Source organism: Sebastes umbrosus, chromosome 9 (assembly GCF_015220745.1).
Source record: "Sebastes umbrosus isolate fSebUmb1 chromosome 9, fSebUmb1.pri, whole genome shotgun sequence".
Taxonomy (NCBI): Eukaryota; Metazoa; Chordata; class Actinopteri; order Perciformes; family Sebastidae; genus Sebastes; species Sebastes umbrosus.
Window position 1 is genome coordinate 5,770,580 of NC_051277.1, and position 19,765 is coordinate 5,790,344.

General features: G+C 39.0%; 1 protein-coding gene across 9 annotated transcripts in view; it reads right to left on the reverse strand.

Annotated features, from left to right (window-relative positions):
* diaph2 (diaphanous-related formin 2) overlaps positions 1-19,765 on the reverse strand; it is a 447,791-nt gene that overhangs the window by 332,064 nt on the left and 95,962 nt on the right. For all 9 annotated transcript variants that reach the window (XM_037780358.1, XM_037780361.1, XM_037780360.1 and 6 more), the window contains one exon: positions 7,526-7,665. In XM_037780358.1, the coding sequence (XP_037636286.1) occupies positions 7,526-7,665 (140 nt within the window). The remainder of the gene's footprint in view (positions 1-7,525; positions 7,666-19,765) is intronic.

Below are 19,765 nucleotides of genomic sequence, written 5' to 3' on the forward strand. Positions count from 1 at the left end.
ATAATTATAACAATGGGGCACCAAATTATATTGGTACATAAGCTGAAAAAGGCATTAAAATGGCTATCAAAAGTAATTAAAAATTATCCAAATTATTATTATTTATGTTCAATATGATTTAATGTTAATTAAATCATCCTCTTTGAAACAAAGAGAAAATTATAGCCAATCAATTTAGTTTCATAAATAAGTCTCATTGAGTATACTAAACTATCAATTTAGAGCTGTGATTAATAATTAAATTAATAACTATAACAATTTATTTTATAGTTCTTGACATAGCAGAGGTTGGCATTATTCACTCTTAAGCAATCTAACTAAATAACTAAACAAACCAAAAAAAACCATAAATAATGTCATGATTAGTTGTCAATACTTAAATTAATCACCAACTATTTTAATAATTGATTAATTGGTTTGACTAATTTTTTAAGAAGTAAAAGTCTAAATTCTTAAATGTGAATATTTTCTGGTTTCTTTACTCCTCTGTGACAGTAAACTGAATATCTTTGAGTTGTGGACTAAATAAGACATTTGAAGACGTCATCTCGGGTTTGGGAAACACTGAGTGACATTTTTAGACCAAACAACTAATCGATTAATTGAGAAAATGATCAACAGATTAATCAACAATGAAAATAATTGTTAGTTGCAGCCCTATATAAGAGTTTATTTGACCGTATTTCACTTTAATACACACAGATTATGAGATGAGGGAGTGCTTTGAAGGTCTTTGCTTAATCATTATACGGGGAGCACTACCACTGTACTTGGCAGAAATGTTAGTGTTCGTCAGTATGTTGCTCAGTGCTTTGTCAAGCTGTGCATTAGGACAGACAGTCAATAGGACGAGCAGCTTTATGTTAGCAGGCATAGTAGCTTCAAAGCTCGTAAAAAGCCCATTACTAGTGTTCCATGCAACCCTCTGTGCTCAGCTACAAGCATTCAACTGAGCTGGGGAGACCGATTCAGACTCAGAGACACCCTGTGTGGCAGAGCAGCAAGATCATCACAACATCCCACACCTTGAGTATCCAGACACAGAGAGAAACTCCGGTGTCAGCAAATGTCTCCCGCCTCCATAAAAAAGACCCCACAAGAAAATTGCCCCTGAGAAAATGTCTGACTTGTACCGTGAAGATTTCACATAATGAAAAGTTAGAAGCCCAGTTCAATTTTGCTTAAATATGTCTCAGGGATCTGAGAGCTAGCAGATCTAATATGGAAGTCACTGTCGGGATTTGACAGAGCCATAGTGTAATGCTGAGGGCTAAACATAGGGAACTCAAAGGCTGAAGCCATGGATGTGTGCTCTGCTGCGAGAAACCACTAAAACCACTCTCCTATTTTTATATTGGAAAGTCTATTGATGGAGCAGCAGCTGAGTTAGATCAGAGGAAGTGAGCTTTAACCCTACTGCTCCTGACTGAAATGATCAAATAAGGTGTAAAAGTAAGGTATGCCCAATCACGCAAAGACAAAATTCAAACGCACATGATACAAAATAAATGAGTTCTGCTGTAGTGACTGTGAGAAATATGTTTTGCCTATTGAGATATCAAATTCCTGACATATTTTCACATGGATCTTATCACAGTTCTCCCATGTGCGAAACAGAGAGTAGAAATTGTGAAATGAGTGTGAAAATGAAGGCCGATCTGAAACACTGCAGGATTTCTCTCCCACTAAATGAGAAAATAAGAGGGTTGTAATTTTCCGTAAATTGGCGTCTCACTTCATGTCAGTGGATTAAGAAATTAATGAAAAGTGGCTAGTCAATCTGACACTTTTAAATTAAGAAGAGAGTATCCAAATGACAGAATTAAAATGGGGAGAATGAAGCAGAGGATAAATAATTGGCTGGGGAAATTCTGACAGAAAGAGAAGTGGAAAACATGGCAGCTGAGGAGAAGAGAGTGGAAACAGAGTAAGCAGCGGATGCTCCAGGCAATGCCATCTGTGGGTGGATCTGCAAAGGCTGCATGCCACACACCTGTGTGGAACTGCCTGGGAGATAAGGCCCTCAGCACAATGGCCCTGTGGCCACCTGTGCTGCCAAACAGGTGCACAGCCCAGCCAATTAAACTATTAGACAAACACAGGCCTCTGGGAGCAAATTAGCAGGCTGCCCAAACATCAGAGGAAAAACAAAAAGCAATGGTAAGCACTAACTGTGAAAGAACAACAACACTTTGATGGGGAGACTTTCATTTCAGTGTATAGAATTAAGTTCAATATTTCATGAAGCAAAGTGCTGGTTTTGATTTCGTTACCACAGAAACGTCGAAAATGTCTCCGGTGTTTAAACACGGACCACAAAATTAGTCATTTGATATAAATAGTATGAACAAATTGCTTACCATGTATTAAGGATCAGGGCTATATTTAGATATTATATACCCAAATGATATAAAAGATTTATTAGATAACTCAAGATTGTTAATCGTGTAAGTAGTATTTATATATACTGTAATCCACTTGCCCACTTATGACAAAGAAGTGCTTTAACTAGTCATATCAAAATGATCAATCTAGTTTAAACATTGATTGTATAATAAACTAGATATATAATAAATTGATTAAATTTATCACATAGTTAATCGTGATTAATCGCAAATTAATTGCACATTTTGTATCTATTTGTCAAGTAGTTAATACTCTTATCAACATGAGAGTGGACAAATATGCTACTTTATGCAAATGTATGTATATATTTATTATTGGAAATCATTTAACAACACAAAGCAATGACAAATATTGTCCAGAAACCCTCACAGGTACTGCATTTAGCATAGAAAATATGCTCATATCATTACTTGGCAAACTGAAGGCCAACAGGCAACAACAGCTGTCAGTGTGTCAGTGTGCTGACTTGACTATGGCTTGCCCCAAACTGCATGTGATTATCCTAAAGTCCGTAAAGGGGAGACTCGTGGGTACCCATAGAACCCATTTTCATTCACATATCTTGAGGTCAGAGGTCAAAGGATCCCTTTGAAAATGGCCATGACAGTTTTGCCAAAATTTTGTGCAAATTTGGAGCATTATTTAGCCTCCTTTGCAACAACAAAAAATTATGTTAATGCGTTTTTTTGTGGCATTAAAACAAATTTGTATTAACGTGTTTTCGTGTTAACTTTGACAGCCCTAATATTTCCACATACAACTTAAACATATTCAAACTTGTCCTGCTCCTAAAGTATTTCTACACTGAATTTTGACAGAGACTGGATTAATTCTCTAGGTCATGAATATTGATAAATTGATGTTTTATTTTTATTTTAATCAAATACAGTTTAGGAGCATATATTCGTTCCTCGGAAATTCTTTAAACATTTTGGACTGATTGCTCCAACAATACAACGGTTGATAAATACAGACCCCAACATATAAATGTTGCTCTTTATTTCACCAAACTGTTTGAAGAAAGGCAAGACGGTCTTAGACAAAGTTTGTCTGGCCTTTTCAACTGTGAGAAAACTAGACAGTAATCAGCTCTTGGCTATACACCGGCATTTCTATTGCAACGGGAGTTTGTCTCTGTAATGAGAAATACTGTCCAATGCTATAAACTATGAACAACAAGTAATGCGAAGTAAATGGAAGCATATTATGCATGGTATATCTCTATATTTATACAGGCTTATTACTTGTCAGCTTTTACAAAGGAATTTGCTAATTTATTCTGGTTAAATTTATAATAAAGTAAAGCCCGCTGATCATCATTCTAAGGTGTAAATTAAAACGATCATGGCTGTGCTGCTCTGCCGTCTACTTCATGGTTATTTTCAGTATATGATAACATGACATACAAAGGTTATATTAACATAGCGGAGTCAGAAGAGTAGCAAACCAAATGTGAATTTCCTGTGTGTTGTGATCCATGACAATTAAGAGCATTCATATTCATTAGGAGTAACCTTATCCATGCTTCACGAAAACAATCAGTCCCTTTACCCGGGAGGGAAATAATGAGAGGCGTAAAGACGAGCAGGGGACCGGTGATAGTCAACACCCGCACACCTCCTCGGCACACGCACACACCCAAAGGTGGCTTTCTCCCTGCGTGGACCTGGCCCTCTGTAGGAGGCGAGTCGTGCATAAAGCACTGGTCCCTTACATGCTGGTCAAAGGTTCAGCCATTTGAAAACACCCACAGGGCAGAACTGGCCTCGCTTACATCCCCTCGGCACCAGTTGGCCTTTCTGAGTGGATAGGCTGACTTGACTCCCCACAGCTTGATGGAGACTTTAGAGACTGACTTCACGGCTCTTTAATCACCCGAGGGATAATTACTTAGCTATTCATTATGCTACATAACATGTTATATAAAATGTGCATTTATGTTAAGCACATTATAAATCTATTTTTGGTTCCTTTGTGCATGTAACACTAGCTTCTGTTACCTTGTTAGCCGACTGAATAGCTTTGTATATTTATCAGGAATCAAACCATCATGTCTACATCCTACTTCCTCTCCTGAGTTTGCTTTGGAAGAAGAGCGTTGCTATGAATTAAAAAGGTCCACTGTATCCACACATGAATGGGTGTCTTGAACAGTGCAGGATTTTAGTGAGAGCACACAACGCTTTGTGTCTTTTTCTAAAATTGGTTAATGCAGGGATTCAGCGGCGAGGCTGGCAGTAGCACACAGATTAAATAAAAGGTCTTGTGGGGCCACGCTGGCAGGTCCTTTCTCTGTACCCAGGGTGAACATAAAAAAGTATTCCACTTATCCGATGACCATTTAATATGCAGCACTCATTGATTCACATTAAGAAACATCTCCTCAACAGTGGGCTGGTAAATAATTTAAAGGATCTGCTGTCACTAAGGGTTCCGTTGCACTAGTGGGACCAAATTAAAATTGAAGATCCAATTTAAAGAGAGAAGGCAGAGAATTTGGGTAAAAAGCAGAGACAGGGCTTACAAAGTCAGAGAGGCCTCTTAATGAATGACTCGAGAGCCAATGGAGGCTCAACAGGACAGAGAACCAAGAGAATGTAAAATCATGTCTGACTACAGCATTATATAGGTTTCTAGAAGATTAAAGAGGAGAAGTGCAGGCACTGGCCATTTTTCAGTTTGCTAGATTGGAGGCAGGTTGTACACATGACACCGAGCCACGTGCTTATTACGGTCTCAGAATGGCTGGCTTTCTGATGTGGAAAACTGGACTTCCTATCTATTAGAGCTTAATGGACAGAGTGGTCTGGAATGACAGACTCACTCCCAGAGACTTTAAGCTTGTGCTCGTTTGGTCAGCTGCACCATTGCTTGTTTAAAAGTTGATGCTGTGCGTCTGTCTTGTCTAACATACCTGATCAATCCACATGGAACTGGTCCAATGAGGTTCCTTTAGATACAGCCAATTAGAGATAAATGCTTGCCAGCAGATACCCCCCCTTTCTTTGATTGGGACTGGAGTGATTAGAGTGGTGTGGTTCTAGAGGGATATTACTGGGAAAAGCCATAAAGCCATATTTTCTCTCTTCAAAATGTAATAATAATAATAATAGACAAAAGAATATAGTAAACTCCATAGTATGAATTGTCAAGAGTAAAAATACTGGGGATGCACCGATCCGACTTTTTCAGCCTCGATACCGGTACCTCGGCTTTGTGTATCGAGTACCGATCCGATACCAGTGTTTAATTAATAAGCTGTAGGCTTCACTGTGTGGAAGTGACTGGGATCATTCTTTTATGTATAAGGCAACATCAGGCTTGACTTAAACATTGCTTTACTAACTTTGTAAAACAAAATAAATACATAGATATAATTTTAGTGAATTGTTATTTATCATTAAAATAATAAACTGTACACTAACAACAAAAGGAATTACAATTCAGGTGTAGACCTTTTTAATGCAGCAACAAATTAATCAAAACATAAACAGGAATTAAAATTCCAGTATATAATGTATATAGTATATAAACATAGAATTGAAATGAATAGATCGACCGCATTGTCACAGATATCCGATGCAGCTAGTTGAGTCAGTATCGGGCCAATATCCGATCCGGTATCGGTGCATCCCTCAAAAATCCATTTTTGTTCGACTTCAAGACATTCCAGGTACATATACACTTTGTTCTAGTTTATTAGGTACACTAACACAGTTCTGCAATGAATCCTACCTTCATGAAGGTAACAATGGTTCGTTTTTGTTGAAACTGTTTTAGAGAGGCGTTGATTCAACTGCATGATCATTTTGGAGCATATAGTTTGTGGTGCTGTTGGAACTATATTGCATTATACAGAGCGGTGTTTCAGTTATTTAGCCTACCTTCACTGATATAAATGAGATGGATAAAACAATAGAAATGAAACACCTGTCAGTATAATGTAATGCAATTGAACTGTACCACAAGCTACGTCCTACAAAATGACCAAACAGTTGAATGAACGCCTCTCTAAACATTATAACCTTCATGAACATAGCCTTTATTGCAGGACTGTTGTATTAGACTGCTTTTTTTTTTTGCTAGGTGTACCTAATAAACTGGCAAACTGAGTGTATATCCAAGACATTTTCTATACCTACTAACCTCCATGTTCTTCCTATCCAGATATACACAAATTGTCTTTAGATCCCACTGAGATGGACAGGAGTCAACACCTTCCATTAAAATGTGTCTTATATCCAAATGCTGCTCAACAGTAAAAAAAAAAAGTTTGATAGCATGAATAAAAACTGTTATGTAAAGCATGTGCTTGTCCTTGCACTTTATCACTTGGTCGGAGCTTTTGTCATATCCACTGCATTATGCTCCAACACAAACACAGCAAAGTGATTCTTCAGAGTAGTCAGGATGTCATTTGGGTTCAAAATACTCTACATGCCACTACTTCCTAAAAGAGTTGCTGGTTCATTCATACATACATACAGTACAAATGCCTTTACAGCTGTCTATTTGAGATCATGTCACATAAAAGTGTAACCAGGGCCACAGAAAAAAGATTTCTATTTTACATGAAATTAATTTTTAACTAAATAGAAAACACATGGTTTTGTAAAAATCTGTCATGATTCCACTTCAAACAATCACAACAAATAGTGCACATTTTCTGAACGATTACATTCACTCTGGTCCTTCTCACTTCCCTTTTGCTAGATAGAATGATATCTAGCAATATTACTGTGGCGAGAAGATGGTGCAGTATTTCCAGCTGTGCACATGTGTTGCCTGCTAGTAGTTTTTTCAAAAGTATATTTTCATATAGAAATGTCCAGAGGAAAACGTGTGTGAAGAACCCACCAAACAGTGATAGAGTGATGTTGATCCTAATCACTGTAGGACTGTAAAGTCTAAACTATAGACACAGTTGATCCTTCTCGACAATTCAGTGTATTTGTTTTTACAGTTGTGAGCAATAAAAAGGAGTCCTCTTTTAAATTTGGACAAACCTAGAGATACTGAAATAAGAGTTTCGAGGTGAGGTATTTGCGAATATCACTCAGAACATACCCCAGGCACAAGGCACAGTTTGCACTGTGTGAAAAAAGCTTGAGCTACTAACCTGACAGGGTTACTAGTGAGAGACACTCTGAGGGACTCCAGGCAGTTGAGCAGCTTTTCTTCTGCGATGCCAGACCGCAGCTCGTGAACATATTCTTGGGATGAAAGTGTGCACTCATGCTTGCTGTTCCTTAGTCCGCCCTGAAAACAAAATATCAACAGGACAGCTATTAAATTACCATCATACACTCCAACACCTTGGTAATGTGAACAAAAACAATGATGGTTATAAATAAAAGAAATGTGTGAACACAGTTGAAGGACATCCATGTCTGATTTACATCAACATCTTCCTAAATACATAGAAAGGTTACTGAACAATTAAAGAAGTAACTTACATTTTCTGTCATATTAAACTAGACCATTAAGAACGGACTCAACAATACCATGAAGAGGACTTTATATGCTGAGTAAGTATCTTGTGTTCATAGTCTGTGTAGTTGGTGAGACTTGACTTTGACTTTGGATTCTCACAAATATGAAATTTCTGTGTTTTCGAAAAAGGATGAGATGTGCTGGCTGATTTCTCTTTATCTCAATCACCCAATATTAAAATTATCAACTATACACACAAAGAGCCAAACACAGGATCTACATGCTCTCGTGGCAAGGCGTATAAATACCACGACATTACAAGGACATTCTGCGTGTCATGAGGACGCATTTTAGCCTGTTTGTTAGAACAAAACCACTTAGTTAGTTTAGGAAAATGTCATGGTTGGGCTTAAAATAAGAATGTAAACTAAGTAAAATACGTACAGCAACAATATAAGTACGGAAAACAGTTCACAAACTTCACTAACAAAACAAAACACCGGTCTTGAACACCGGCCTCCTGGTTAAAAGTCCTGTGTTTGTTGGACCCATCCACTTCCCCTCCGCCATAAGCAGTCTTTGTCACTTTTTATTCTACGTCACCAGCTTTGAGTTTAGCATATCTATGCAGATGCGTTTACATTGCAGTCAGTACAGACTACATGGCGTTCAAATGGCAAGCCAAAAACAAGAACGGCATTCTTATTGCAGGCTTGTGCCTTGCGCATAATCGTGTCATTCATACGCCTTTTCGTTCGACCAGGCTGATCTGCGGCAGCTCCTGCTTGAAGTAAATGGATTCTTGTGTATAATCTCCACAGAGGCCTCTAGGGACATGTTGCTACACTGATGCTTACACAATGAGACTACCTATTGGCAGCAATACACACACTTACACTCTCCCAGCACAGCAACATTGTACATTAGACTGAGCTACAGCTTGATTCCCAAGTTACAGACTGATTGAATCTACGGTCTGATATCGTCTCCATGCAGTCCAGCAATCAACAGAAATTTTGAGGAACACAAATGAAAAAGATTTGCGTGCAAACTGATTAATTACACTACATTATCTCTACTCCCCGAACTCCAAGAACAAATATGTGTTAAATTAGTAATTTTCAGGGTTCTGTTGTCAAAATGAGCTTCATTTCAGGTGGGGGTTGAGTCAAGGTACTTTACAAAACAAAGTGAGAAAACACGCCGCAGAAACAGCATCACATATGCCTGAACCAGACTGCTAGACAAAATTATCGACACTGTGCTTATCCCTGGACTGCTGGTTCCCCACAAAGTGAGCTGTGCTAATAGGCAGTTTGGGAAGTAATAAGCTAGCTCATTTATCTGGAGAAAAGAGAGGCCTGCTGCTCTCCTACAATGCACAGTCAACATGAAAGAAACGTTTTTTTGTTGTTGGAAAAAGCAGAGGCAGTCGAACAACAGCAAGCTACCAATAACGCTGTGCTGTAGGTGTAAACTGAGCTCATAGTTTGACTGGCTCAATAATGACAACAAGTGTTTATTTGATAAAGGCTGACATCGAATCAAGTTCCTCAACCTGCAGGAGTGATTCCTGCCAAAACAAAAGGACAAGTGGTGCCTCTTCCACAACCACTGTCAAAATTATATTGAATTATTCAAAAATGGAAATGTGCGCACACAGAGTACAGCGTATTTATGAGTAGAGTGTTTTCTAAGCAACACCAAAACAACATGAAAACAAGGATCTACTAATGCCACCATTCCTTTTGTTATGCATGGCAGAACCATTATTATTCGTTTCTATTTTTATTCTCTGCCATGGATTTCAACATGTTTATCTGTTCTGCTATTGTGATACTAACACTTGTTAAAAAAAAAATAAAAGGGTAAAATCTCACAGCAGGTTAAACCTGAGAGTGTGCTTTCACGCAATTGTCTAGTGTTACAAACTCTGGTTTGATTTCACCATAAATCCATTTTCTGTGTTTCTGTCTTATGCCATTCATCGTTTTCTCAAGCACCGCTGGGTGAATGTGGAGGAGTGACTGGCTTAGCTTTTATCTGACTGAAGGTAGTTATTAGGCCATAGGGAGAGGTACGAATTCTTCTAATTACTGTCTAGATTTCTTCAACTGTTACCTACCACGGGACTCTTTGTTGCACATTTCTGCCTAACACATATTTTTACATGCTTTTTTTGATTTTGAGTATAAAAATAATGAAAACGATAAGACAAGATATACACTATGTGAAAGCTCAATTAGATCGAGCAGAGGAGAAAGACGGATACTCCAGACAGTTAACAAAACCCCTGGGTGAAAGGTTGAAACTTTGAGTTTTCAAGGTTCAACGGTGATTTAAAACTTTATAGTCGATACAACCATAACATTTACTTCTTTCTGCTTGTTTAAGTATTTCAAAATGTGCATTTAATCCGAGCGGCAGTGCTTCATTTTTTAAACAGAAAAGTTCATGTCATTCATGTTTTTTCCTTTTGAAAAGTGTACTCAGGAGTTTTATCCTAAATAGTCAAATAACTGCTTCTTTCTTGAGGCTCTGATTTGTAAAGCCACAATCTACTAGATCAATTACTCCCCCGGTGTTACCTTGAATTCTTGAAGAAAACTTTACTTTTCTTGGATGCCATTTAGGCTAACTTTGGCTAATGCAAATTGTTTTTGCTGTTGATGAACACATTCCCTACAGCTGCATTTTGTTGTGCAACACTGTGTTGTACAATGGCAATAAATGAACCTTGAAATAAACTCATAAGATAAATAACAAATATTGCTAACCAGTCAAATGCACGGTTCTTGTCTATAAATTACTTTCATCATAACAATGGGGTTTTTAGAATTGAAGTAAAATAATTCTTACTCGTGCTACCAAGATGTCTCTCACAGAGCAACAAAATAAACCGATTTACATTTACAAGAAAGTCTTAAAAATGTCATTCAAAAAGGCTATTCAACTTGGACACAAAACACCAAGGCCGAAATATCAAGTATCTTACTCGAGAACCATTCCGTCCCATCAAGCAAGAACAAATATAGGATACTATAGACAGCAACTACATAAGATTTATCCTGAAAAATAATATGTATAATAATAACATGTCAACAATATGACATGCGATAAACACATAATGCACATACGGTTTCAAGTAGTTCCTGAACACCAGACTAAATCTAGTTAGAGCCAAACCTGCAAAAGATTTTGGGGACCCCTGGTCCAGACCATCTGACCTCGTACCTGAACTGTATCTGGACCATTAGGCAGCTCCACAGATGTCCCTTCCCGGCGCATTGCACAAATGTACTCATTAATTTAAAACACTTTTAGTAGAATGGGCCTATAGATCCTCCAGTGGGATTCTTCCTTATTAAGAAGAAGACGAAAACTACAGTCTTCATTATCCAATAGGCCTGCTACTCCCAGGACAGGGATCTACCAAAGGCCTGGTCCCAGAACCATTTAAACAACTGATTGGAGCAGTGCATCACATGTGCCCCGATCCAATCGTGCAGGAACAACATACAGTATGTGTAAGCATCCCTTGCCCTCCAAAAGGAAGAAGGAAAAAGGTTAACAACAATTGGCATTATATTCTCAGGCTGAGCATTGTTGCTCTCATCACAGCAGTCAAATCACCAACTGGCTTCGCTGTAGAGAAGGCTGGGGTTTTCAAAACACACTGCTGTCTGCAGTGGGTCGGTTTCGATGAATAACAAATGCTGAAACAACACAGTTGGGTAGACAGTGGAGAGGCGATATGTCACCACTGTGCTGGATAAAGCTTGGAAGATAATGGCAGGTGAGATGTATTAGAGCACCAGTGCTGAAGTCTGAAGACCAATCGCCTGCCATTTGGCCAAGGCGGCTTTGTCGAGGACAGCTTGCAAGCATGAGTAAGAACTCAAGTTAACTGAAACTTAGACACCACTTGTAAAACTTTAACTGTAAATATGTGCACTTTTGGCCTAAATAACCTAAATGTTGACCCAAACATAGAAAGAGAATTTACTGTATGAGAAAAAGCACTCAATGTCAAATGTAAATACGCTTCTTAAATCCCTGCAGATCCATTTTTGGATATGGCTGCATTTTCAGAACATTACTTCCTCGATAATACGCAGAGCAGTGAGAGGGAAACACATCACCCGCCTTGTATTTATCTTCTTACTTCTCAGTAGTTCCCAGCAGGCAAAGCACTATGTCCAGAAAAGCTAGAGCTCTGGTTTCACCGCATGTTCTGACCTCTGGAAACCAAAGACACTGACCATAAACTGCTTTTTCATGACCCTAGCTCAAATCAATGGAATCCTGTGGGATAATATCAACATTACACCACCACACTGGCAGCAGAGAAACAATCTGAGGATTAGAGGGAGGTGGCATTACCTGCTGGCTACTGGGTAATAGAGTTTCCCCCTTCAGGCTCACAAAAATGGTCAACAGAAGAAAATGGTCAAAAAGAGGCCCTAGAGAAAGGGAGTAAGGGAAGATAGAGGGATGAGGGAGGGAGATGTTGTGTGGATAGTGTGTGATGAAGTAGTAAGACGCGGAAACTGAAAGAAGCAGAGGGAGATATGAGGAAAAAAGTAGAGGTTAGGTACAAAAAGAGAGAGTATGGGGGAGAAAGGGCAGGGCAGAGAGATAGAGCATCAGGAGACAACCTCAACAGTAGAGGACAGACACAGCCTTTTGACCACAGCCTAGAGCCTCATCTCCTGCCGCTTATTGAATCCCCTATTTGTCGATAACAGTATTTCCTGCCAAAGAAAATAGTGCTGGGAGCAATTACTTCAGCGAGCCTGTCAATTTCATTTTGGGGGGTTAGGGGAGCATTGAGGCTCATTCCCTCCTCCTCTATCACCTCTGTCTCCCTTTCTCTATGCCATGGGGAGTGACAGAGTGCCGTGCCTTCTATCGAGGGCAGGGCAGGGAGACAATGCCAAGGCGGCTGCACCTCCACATGTCATCTTCACCTGTAATGAGCCTATAACAAGCTGGCAGCTTCCTCAGTGCCCAGTGCTCGGCACACTCAGGCAGACTGATAGATACATTATTCAGCTTCTTTGTCAGCTTACTGGAAAACCACATGGCGGCAATGTGTCTGGCCTGGAAGCCAGGGCTGGGAGATAGCTGATTGCCACTGCTTCTTCCATTCAGTCTGCCTCGCTATACCTCTCTCTGTCTCTCTCTCTCAGACATATACACAACCTCCTCAACAATGTTTTCCCCAACTCTCTTATCTCTTACAGTGTGGCGTGATGAAGAGGTGCAATTAGCAAGCTAAGCAAGAGCAGAAGAATAGCACTCATGTCTCTGGAATTCATCACAGCATGAGGTTGGCATGTTACAATGATTTTCTTTAGACGCTCAGTATGAAAGTCATCCAAAGCTTTGTGTCTGAATGTGTTTCCTTTATAGCAAATTCATGACCCCACTGTATTCATTTGGAATGCCGTGACTCATTGCAGCACTAAATGCTATTTAAAGAAGGGCACAGATGTTACAATCAGCTTATCTTGAAGCCTTACTTTAAGGAAAAGCAAAAAAATGTGACAACCAAGACTGCAGTAGGACTGTACATAGAAACAAATCTCTTCAACTCCATCTAACTACAGATTTGATCATTTGAATTTGACATACAGTTTTCGGAAGAGCGATGGTGTTAAAACTAAAACAGATGTATGAGTGAGAGACTATGTTCTGACTCCTTCCTGATATTTCAAGGTGACACAGAACATATAACGGTTTACAACAACACCTTACAGGTAGGACCGACAAAAATAACTGCATGTGGTGGAAGAGTGATTTGCAAGAACACGTTCCTGGTGGTGTGAATGTGATATTATTGACAGAACAGAGGGCTTTGCACAGCAGATTTCGAGGGAGCACCCAAGTAAAATTCAACGTTTTCACATAATGTCTACAACGCTGTTCTCGGGAGGTAATGAATCCAAACATATTGAGACACACACCCCCAGTCCCCAGCCCACGCTTCCAATGAAGTCATAGACAAAAAGTTATGAAGTAAATAATGAAAAATCTAATTACTCCTTCTTTGTGTGTAATTAATGAAAATTACCCGAGCACCCTACTGCTCTTTGTAAAAAAAAAAGAATACAGATACAATCAACGCAATTAGTGCATATCATGCTGTATGATAGCCACGTTACAACTTAATTTCCTGCTCATTAGGGGTTGGTAGATTAGTTGAGAGGGAAGATAGCACAAGAACTGGTAAAAGACAGTAAGGTAGATCCAAATGCCACATGTCTCACCCTTTCCCTTATGATGCAAACATGACCTATGAACAACGCTGTCAACACAGCTGTGCGAGGAAAACAAACACACACACACATGTGAGAGACGTTATATAAATGAGCAGTCTTACATTTAACACAATCTAAAGTTTGGCATGTGTCGGTGGCAGCGGTGGTAAAGGTCAAAGGGAACACGGATCAGTTGAGATGCTGGTTGGCTGGACAATGAGTTTTCCCTAGCCCTACTTAAAGGACACAGTCCTGCTGCCGGCAGATAAGACATTTCATCTAACCACCAGGGCGCAGGGCTCCCAGCTCAGTGGGGGATTTCCCACCAGACCATGTGGCCCGGCATTTCACCCCTTTTCTCTCCAATTCACTCTCTTTACTCCTCCTTTTTTCATTCTTTTTCCTATCTGTCCGTTGCTGTCTCTCACTCTGTCCATACTGAGGTGTTTTTGAACCCTGGGTGACAGCCACAAAAAAAATGTGTCTATCTGTAAACACTGTGTTTTTTTTCTTCTTTTCATATTTATTTTCTTCCTCTATCTTCCGCCTGTTGCGGCCAGAAAACAAAATCTACAGACTGCTTTATTCTCTCACGTCTGCACGACTACAACTTGCTGATAACACAGACACAATTAGGCCTACAAAATTCTCTCAATAATCAGGCTAGTGGCATTATATCTTGTGTCCAGACATTTTGTGTCAAGACAAGACAAGCACACCACGACAGAGACGCAGACTGAGAAGAAAACACAAAAAGAAACAATGAGGTATTAGGCTGCAAACAGCATGAAAATAACACCGCGGGGTTCACTTTGTAAGAAACACAGTGGGCATGTGTGGTGAGTGTGTGTGTGTACATGGGGTTGAATATATATGAGATTTATTTATTCAGAAATAGAATTTCTACAGGAATATGTTTTTATTAGAGAAAGGCCATGTTCTTATAAATGGGTTTTAAACTTTCAAACAAAACAGAAAGGAACAAGCCCCCCTTGTTTTGTCTAGAATTACTTGTTATGCAGTGATGAATAAAGGATGGTTCGGTTCTTACAGAAAAGAAGCCTTACATGACCTCAGACATCAACACATTCAATGACAATAATGAGAAAGGAACTAAAATGCATTCCTATAGCCCAATCAGCGATAACTCCATCTAGACAGCTGAGTAAAAGACATTTGATTTTTTGTCTGAGGTTGCATCACAAATAATACAAATGTCTATTAGTATGGTTTTATGAATTGTATGTTTTGATGATGCAAGAGACGATCTTCAAATGACAGAAACATCCAATGTGATTATTACAATAACTTCAACAAAGAAATTCTTAACTACTTCGTGTTATATGTAGGGCTGTCAATCGATTAAAATATTTAATCATGAATAATCATGATTGTCCATAGTTAATCATGATTAATCACACATTTTTATCTGTACAAAATGTACCTTAAAGGGAGATTTGTCAACTATTTAATACTCTTATCAACATGGGAGTGGGCAAATAGCCTGGCTTATGGCAAACGTGTGTATACATTTATTACTCTTATCAATTAACAACACAAAACAATGACAAATATTGTCCAGAAACCCTCACAGGTACTGCATTTAGCATAAGAAATATGCTCAAATCATAACATGGCAAACTCAAGCCCAGTCATCTAGTTTAAAGTTTGGAGCTTTATTTAGTCTCCCTTGCTAGTATGACATTGTTGGTACCAATAGATTCCTTAGGTTTTCTAGTTTCATATGATGTCAGTATCTTCACTAGCTTTAAAACTGAGCCCGCTACAACCTAAAAATCGCAAGTTGCATTAATGCGTTTAAGAATTAATTAAAACTAATTTGCGGTAACGCGTTATTATCACATTAACTTTGACAGCCCTACATATATGGCAACTGCTGTGGCAACAATAATGATGTAAAATATACATTTTGTTGCAACCTTTCACCACTTAAATCCTGCCAAAGTCAAAGTAGAAGTCAGTTCAAGGTTAACCTGTTTGTGATACTTCCACCTTCAGCCTTACCAGACAAAGAACAAGGGCAATTGTGTTTACCTCTCTGAGGTGACCCATCTCCCCCTTTCTCTCTTAACTTTAGCATGACCCACGAGTGTAGTTCAGGCTTTGGAAAACACACACATACAGACACCATGTCTGTCCTACTGGCTGTGCCCCAGATGTGGACAAGGGGAGGGCAGGCCAACAGGCACCGTCAGCAAACTCTCTTGGCTTTAATCCCACTGAAAGTTGACCTACAACACACCATCATCAGTGTTTCAAATACTAGCTGAAAGATGTCCATAATGATAGAAAATTAAGCAAAGGAGAGCTGTATTCTTTATCATCGCATGACCCAAGGGGGAAAAGCGGTCTCCATCAGTAAAGCAAGGTTAAGATCAAAACTAAACTCTACTTCCTGGCTAAGTGAAGCTGAAACTCCAAAATACACCCACTAAAAAGTATATGCAAACAAAGCCAAGTAACTGAACCATTGCCACCCTTTTAAACTGAGGAGAATATAAGATGGATTTAAAATGCCTGCGTGTCAAAAATAAAGTATTATCAATGAAACATGATCTTGAACAATCAATTTTGTTGCCAATGAGAGGTGGAAAGAATAAAAGTCAACCTGTTACAAAACAACTGGAGACTGGCTAATCAAATAAAAACAGAGCCAGGAGAGAGAGGCATGGTGGGAAGCCACAACAATAATGGAAAATGAATACAAAAACAAAATATTGGCAGATCAAAGAGCTCCATTGAGGAGGGATGTATACTTGAGCAACACACAATGAGAAGAACAGAGAGGACTTCTTGATAGAGATAATCTATGCTGCACAAACCAATCACTCAGTGGATGCTGTTTCTTGGGCACTTTAAGTTAAGGTCAATTTAGCTGATTGTAGAATTTGTGATAGTAGGTATTGTTTATCAAAATTAAAACATGTTGCACAACTCTTTTCCAGTAAGCCGAACTTTATTCATGCTTCATTCACTGAATAGAGCATGGTGTATTGGATGGTTCTGGATGTTTGCCTCGAGTGTTTGAGATTATGTGTCATTGGTATTATTATCTTTTGACACAATAAAATCCATCTTCCAGTATTCTCAAGTTAAAAATGGTTGTTAAAATGGTTTTGTTGCTTGGCTGTATTTGTGAGTGTTTTTGTTTTTTTTGGAGTTTCAGTTTCACATAGCCAGGAAGTAAACTTTGGTTTTGATGTTTCATTCACTGTATAAAGCATGGTGCACTGGTGTAGAGTTGTCGTTTTGATGGACTCACACTGGGCTGCATTCTCAAAGTAAGAAATCGCAGTAGGTGTATTGTAACAATGTTATCAATCAAAACTTGTTTTGGTCTACAATGTAGTTTTGTTGCACACATGCTTTGCATTCCAATATAGGCATATGTATTTAAATTAGAGTTATAGTATGTGTAGAATAAGTATATTATAGGGCTGTAGGCTACCGAATGTCTTTTTTTTTTACATTCAAAGCTTCTACTGAGGTTTTCAAATGAAGCTTGTCTGTCATATTTTATGACGTCATCACCCTAAAAGAAAGAAAATCCTCAATTTGAATAAAGTGATTCATCTGATTAAATTATTTATTGTTTTCTTATTAAATCAATTTTCTTTAATGAATATAACTCGTCAGTGTGTGCCTCCCTTTGTGTGCAGCAAGCAGAAGAGCAAACAGTTTTTTGACCACAGTTAAAATACTGTTTTTGAAAGGCTAAACGCCAACAAATATGAATTGAAGCCGAATATTTCTTTAGATAAAAACATGTTGTGAATTTTGAAAATGATTACATCTTTCTTTTTTTTTTAATACATTTTAACTTTTGGACTTTACAACGCTCTGGAGTTATTGGAAATGTTTGGATGTCACGAGTCGGAAACAGTCCCGCAACAAGCCTAAGGGAAACCAGCTCATGGTTGCAATAACTAATGGGTTCTGTTTTGGAGCTGCTACATGATCTGCTGCTTAAAGAGGGAAGAATTTAGGCCCTGGAACCTTAATGTCTATATCCACTTCAGGTCAGGTCACAACTTCAGCCTTGACTTATTGATTCTCACAGAGCTGTTGGACAGAGCACAAAACACATTTTCGCATCCCAATGCAAGTAGCACTTGCACACATACACCCGAAAGCACACATACATACTTACAGAGCCACATATACTGTGGGTGTTGCACATTGTGAGAGAATGTACCAGAATCAATTAACTCCATTACTCTTTTTCAAATACTGTGATGCATTTGCGGGTGTATATATAAGGCCATTAATGCCGCAGCTAATTAATGCCCGACAAGAGGGAACGCTGTAAAGCTTGAATCACAAATCTTCAGTATTTTGTGTGCATGAGCGTACATGCACATATATTAATACATTTTTACTCACACATTTGTATGTGCATGCTCGTGTGCCTGTGCTGGTACATGTTCGGTTTTTGGGTTATGTTTGTGTGTGGTGCAGAGTATTCCTCTGAGCTGTTCTCCCTGTGCTTTGCAGGACTCATGTCTGCACTGAATTTCAATGACACCTCTATAAAGATAGGAGCAGATGTCAGCCAGCTCGCTGAAAGTCAGGTAGAAGAGAGTGAGAAAAGTAGAGTGAGTAAAATTGAGTGCACACTAGCTGCAGAAAGAAGTTATGTGTCAACTTGCAGCAGTGTGATACAAGAAACAACTAGGATTTACTGTAAAGATATAACAGGAAAGAAAATGTGGATTTTAACATGAAAAACAAGGAAACTCTGCAACAGACAGAGTCGGCTGATGGACAGGTTTTTGTGAGTTGACGCTCTGACAAAAAGATCATTATGGAGACTTATGGATTTTTTCTCCCCACTAACTCAACCTAAAAATAAGTCCTTGCACTGATTCACCCACACTGCTTTCAAGATAATGCACTACACTCCAACTACTCACCAATCAATTCAAGGTCAGCATGTGGCTCAATGTTGTCTCAAAAGTTCCCCGAATGCACAAAGACACGAGGTATTTTATATGTAGATGAGGTGAGAAAGTAGTCAAATTCCCACAGTTATATGAAAGTGACAAATAACGACAGAAGAAAACCTGAAAGGCATATCAAGCCATCTTGGTACTCGTTTCCCCCGCATGAACTCCCAGTGTTGTGGCGGTGGGGGTTAACAAGTGAGCCGTTAAGCAGGTAAAGTCACAGAGGATCTAATTTAGGTTTTCACCGCGGTCTCTGCTGCATTGATTGCAATGTGAAGGCCTAATGAACTCTGTGCTCTTGTTTCCAGCTCTGGGAGCTTGGGTATGAAGCCAAGAGCCGCAACTGCTGACTAAAAGTTTGGGCGAGGACTACAAAAAAGGTTTGAAACGCTGAAACAATGAATAAATGAGGAAGAGTACTGACGCTGGTTTCTAATATGAGTCCTGTTTTATGCTCCTTCGTCCTTCTTCGGCGGACCCTCTCCATAAGGGACCAACCTTGATAAATCATACATGGGGCAAACACGCTATGGGGGCAAAAGGTCCAGGTCAATCTGATAGTCTTTCTTTTCTGCTTTGCTATCCCCAGTAGTTCAGCTGAATAACAATCCTAGTACCTAGAATAAACAACACTTCAATTACCTTTTGTTTACTTAAAAAGTTGCGAGAGATTATGTGTGTAGACACACCGTGAGG